This window comes from Pungitius pungitius, chromosome 17 (assembly GCF_949316345.1).
Source record: "Pungitius pungitius chromosome 17, fPunPun2.1, whole genome shotgun sequence".
NCBI lineage: Eukaryota > Metazoa > Chordata > Actinopteri > Perciformes > Gasterosteidae > Pungitius > Pungitius pungitius.
In genome coordinates this window covers 10,263,726-10,268,748 of record NC_084916.1, presented here as the reverse complement: position 1 = coordinate 10,268,748, position 5,023 = coordinate 10,263,726, and the positions used below count along the sequence as shown (strand labels likewise).

Genomic DNA, 5,023 nt, shown 5'->3' with positions numbered 1-5,023 from the left:
CGCCGCGCCCCCTAACCCTCTATTGACCTGCCACGGATCAGACTGTATTTGTGTTGAATATTTTCTGATTGGTTTTACTATCCGTTGAAACAGTGATGAAGCGGATTAAACTGCACTCTCCTGTGACATGCAAAACGCATGTTTAGAAAGGGCTTATGGCTAAACCGGCAACCAAAGTAAGAAGCGGAACCTTAACGTGACTGAAGTCTGCAGTCGGAACTTTATAGTGTGACACTGAGTGTGAGATGAGAGCCACAGTTGTGCACACATTATTGGGCCATACAATACAGAGCGTCTTGTCACCTTTTTACACACGACGTTAACCTGAAAGAACGCGCCGTTCACAGACACCAGAATGAACGAGTTCACAGTAACCTTCATCGGGCATTAATACAGTACGTTCAGTTCACGTTCACCCAAAATATGAACGAGTTCATGAACTATCGTTCAATGAACACGTTCAGGCACAACACTGCTGACACGCTAATCAATTAAGTAAAAAAAGTTAACATTTATTTAGATTCCTCACAGATATATCTGGAGACCCTAAGCACGCATCAAAAAGTATTCCCTCACAGAGTCTGTCAGACTGTGACCTCTCTTATATTTTACCCACTCTAAGAAATGGTAAAAACTGGCTTGTAAAGGCGGTTATAACACAAGATGTATTTTTGTACTTCTCTATTCTGCCTTATTAGTGGCGCTGCAGCTGTCGCTGTTAGTTTTTTGCCCCGCTGTCACTCCTGCCCTGACAGCGTTACGCATATTATACTTCCCCAGTCCACATGTTTACCAGATATGGTTATCTGAAGCCCAGCCGCAAGTGTTTACAGTATATGGTCATACGATGCACAGCATTATTTCCTACGTTGTTACAATTTTGCTATGGCTAAAAAAGAATATGAACGACTCCTTCAAAGAACCATACATCTCACAAGAGGAATGATATTCTCATGATTAACCATTATAACCCTTTTATTGCATCAACAAGAGTTCACACTTGCCTAACTTGCTGATGATAATCGAACTAAAAAAAGAACATTTGTGAAGCAAAAATAAAGAAGAAAGAGTCTTTCATTTTTGCAATTCAAGATCATCTGACGAAAATCCCAATCAATTGCACATAACTGGTACGTCTACAGTGACATCTAGTGGAAAACTAAGCGGAGGAGGAGATCACCGCGGTTCTCCCACCTCCACCAGGGGGTCGTCACTGGGGCTGCCGGACCGGAGCGACTCGGACAACCAGCGGCGGCTGCTGCCCCCCCTCAAACCCTCTCAACCCCTCTCACCCCCCAGAGTGCAGATACGGCGCAGCAAGCAGACTGACCTGCAACCATGATCGCAAGCGGAACCTTAATGTGACCGAGGTCTGCAGTCGGAACTTTGTAGTGTTACACTCGTCCGTTGCTCGGTCTTGTGTCAGAGCAGTTAATTATTTCCTCGGTAACCAAGCAACAATGTCTTCAGTGGAGAATTTGAGAGAGTTTGTCAACGAGCGACTATCTGCTGCTGCTGAGGAAATATTCGGAGTTTTTAAAAGAACCGTCGTCGAGTATCAGGAAGAGATCGACCGGCAGCGCAGACTGTTGGATGTTTTTTGGAAACCCGAAGTAAGGTTACACAGGATAGGTGAGTACAACTTTGTTAGAAACATCTGTTCTCGAACGAGTTTTTTTAACTTAGTTTACTAATCGAACAATAGAACACGTGATGCTTATGTTTTATACACACGTTGCGCTCAAACGTTGGTCTTGTATTTCTTTTGTCCCTCCAGAGCTCCCACAGTCACGTGTCTGTAAGGAGGAGGAGGAGGCTCCCTCTGACCAGGAGCTCTGTCTCCAGGAGAGGAAGCCCAGTGTGGACCAAGAGGACCCATATCCTCCACAGATTAAAGAGGAACAGGAGGAACTCTGCAGCAGTCCAGAGGGAGAGCAGCTTGCACCGAAGCAGGAGGCCTTTACGTTGGCTCCTACTTGTGAGGAAAGAGGACACGGTGAAGATCAACTTTTGGACTTGTGTACTGATGAAACTGAGCGTGTGGTACAGGAAACATCTCATAGCAACATTTCAGTTGAAAGCACCACTGTAGTTGAACTAAACAATGACCACCAGCTTCTCCCTCACAACTCTCATAAATCAGCATTTCATGAGAAACCTTTTTCTTGCAAAACATGTGGAAAAGGATTCAAATATAGTAGCATCTTAAAAGCCCACATGAGAGTTCACACTGGGGAAAGGCCATATTCCTGCATCACCTGTGGGAAAACATTCACTAAGAATTCACATTTGAAGTCACATATAAGAGTTCATAGTGGGGAGAAGCCATTTTCCTGTATAACCTGCGGGAAAACATTCTCTCAGACATCAACTTTGAAGTCTCATACACGAATCCATACTGGGGAGAAGCCATATTCCTGCAGCATCTGTGGGAAAACATTCACTGATACATCAAATTTTAATCGTCATATAAGAATCCATGTTCAGGAGAAGCCGTTTTCTTGCTTCACCTGTGGGAAAACATTCTGTGACAAATCAAATTTGAAGTCTCATACAAGAATTCATAGTGGGGAGAAGCCATATTCCTGCATCACCTGCGGAAAGACATTCTCTCAGACATCACATTTGAAGTCTCATACAAGAATCCATACTGGAGAGAAGCCATATTCCTGCATCACCTGTGGGAAAACATTCACTAAGAATTCACATTTGAAACGTCATATAAAAATCCATACTGGGGAGAAGCCATATTCCTGTAAAATATGTGAAAGAAGTTTCAGACGTTCTAGTGACTTAATTGTCCACATGAGAAGAACCCACAAAGGTGAAATGTCATAGATGCAACTCCTGTGAGAAAATAGTCTGAGCAATTTTTTTAGAATAAAAACGAGTTGATGCTTTTTATAAGAAGAGAACACAAATGCTCCATTTGAGAGAAAAGTCTTTTCAGTAATCTCTTCTTCCGGCAGACAGACAGAGAGAGGCGACCTTGGTGCATGGAGTAGAGATGCTGCGCTGGGAACCGCAAGGTTGTTAGTTCGAACCCTCCCAACTCCATTTCCTGTCAAAGTGTCCCTGAGGAGGACACCCAACTGCTCATTGAGCACCCTTACTGCAGCATACTACTCCCACTGTGTGAGATGGGTTAAATATGCAATAAAAATTGCTTTAGATAAAACCTTCAGGTAAATGACATGTAATATAATTTAATGTCATTAAAGTTAAAGATTGACTGTCATCCCCTGAATCTCTGTTGCATTGAGTGAACATATCTTGCGTATGTTTAATGTTTAACGGGTTTGATATAAATATATATTAATATCATATTTTTTGCTTAAACTGAAAAGCGAGTGTGAGGATCAAGTGATGTTTACTAATGATTTCATCCTGCCTAATTATTATTTGTATAAAGCAGAATTAGAAAAAGTCAAAATACAAAGATCAATCGTCTCTCGGTTACCGAAGGGCAGGACCATTCATCTCTGAAAGGCCGAATCGAGTGCCACGGGCAGGCCGGGAGTATGCCAGAACGTTTACGTAGCGTCTCGTTCCCTTCAGTACGAAGGTTACATACGTAACCGAGAGACGTTCCCTCTCAGGGAACTGGAGCTGCGTAAAGACGCTGTGGGAACCCTACACCCACTCACCATATGAGCAAGTGACCGTGGTGTGAAGTTTTTAGACGCACACTCAGACGAGCACCTGTGCTCCAGGTGTAGCGTTAAGGCCAAGGTGGTAAAACCTCACGAACGTGTGGGGAGAGGACCAGCCTGCCGCCATGCAAACGTCGTGTAGCGATACTCTTCCCGACAACAGGGCTTTAGAAGCCGCCATACCCCTAGTAGAATGGGCCCGGACAGCCAAGGTGCGGGCTGGCCGGCCGATTCATAAGCAAGTGTGATGGCCTCAACCACCCACTTGCGCATCCTCTGCTTAGTTACCGGGCCACCAGTGTTGGGAGGCCCGAAACACAAAAACAGCTGTTCGGAGAGGCTACACAGGGAGGTCCTGCGGACGTACAGGTCTAGGGTTCTGAATGGACAGAGGAGGTTGAGCTTCGCCTGGTCCGACGCTTTTTCTTCACAGGAACGAGGGAGGACAGAAAGCCTGCAGCACCATAGGCCCGACCGTAGCGGACGGGACCTTAGGAATATAGTCAGGGGAAGGTAGAAAAAACGCCTTCACCATACCGGGTGCAAATTCCAAGCACGATGGGGCCCACCGGGAGGGCTTGCACATCTCCAACTCTCTTGAGGGAAGAAATAGCGAGCAGGAAGAGGGTCTTGAGAGCCACATACTTCACTGCAACCTCCACCGAGGTGAGGGTAAACAATGGACCCCAACACCTGAGACAGCAGGTCCACCCTGATGGGGGTCTCCAACGGAGGACCTGCGAGGAGCGACAAAAGGTCCGTGAACCATACTAGGGCCGGCCAGGGCGGGGCTACAACCACCGTCCTGACGGACCTTCTCCAGAATCCCCGGGAGGAGAGCAACCGGAGATAAAGACGTACAGACATGACCTCGGCCATGCCTGCACCTGCACTGCATCCTGCCCAGGGGAGAAATCACAGAGGACAATGAGTGGTCTCTCCGAAGGCAAACAGGTCTACCTCGGTAAGACCGCCTTTCCACAGGAGCTCCACTACCTCGGAGTGGGGTCCAGTCCCCGGGCCTCGGCCCCTGTGATTTGATCTGTGCCGCGATCTGTTTGAGAGTGAGCATCTTGAAGCTCTAGCGGCTGTAGTAGCCCAACTCTGTGTCTGGAGGGAGAACTCGTTCTGAGGCTCCCATCCACAGCAGGGTCTGTACTTCTCGCTCCAATATCCGAGCCTGCTGGGGTCTACCAAAGTGGGTAGTACCCCGCAAAATCGAGGCGGCCACCACCTGAACTGGGTGGCGTAGCCTTCGTCGATTGTGCGCAGGACCCATTGAGATACTCGCCACTCTCCCAAAAAGTTTCTCAGGAAGCCGCGGAGCGTGCCTCCGACGCCAAAAACGAGCGCCTGGATCCCGCGGTGAA

At 47.1% G+C, this 5,023-nt stretch overlaps 1 protein-coding gene across 1 annotated transcript; it reads left to right on the top strand.

Annotated features, from left to right (window-relative positions):
* The first annotated feature begins 1,405 nt into the window (after nt 1-1,405).
* Nucleotides 1,406-3,226, top strand: LOC134107039 (zinc finger protein 558-like). The gene is made up of 2 exons (XM_062558309.1): nt 1,406-1,632; nt 1,778-3,226. Exons 1-2 carry the CDS (start codon nt 1,461-1,463, stop codon nt 2,836-2,838), a joined length of 1,233 nt encoding a protein of 410 aa, XP_062414293.1. The 5' UTR covers nt 1,406-1,460; the 3' UTR covers nt 2,839-3,226.
* Nucleotides 3,227-5,023: the final 1,797 nt, after the last annotated feature.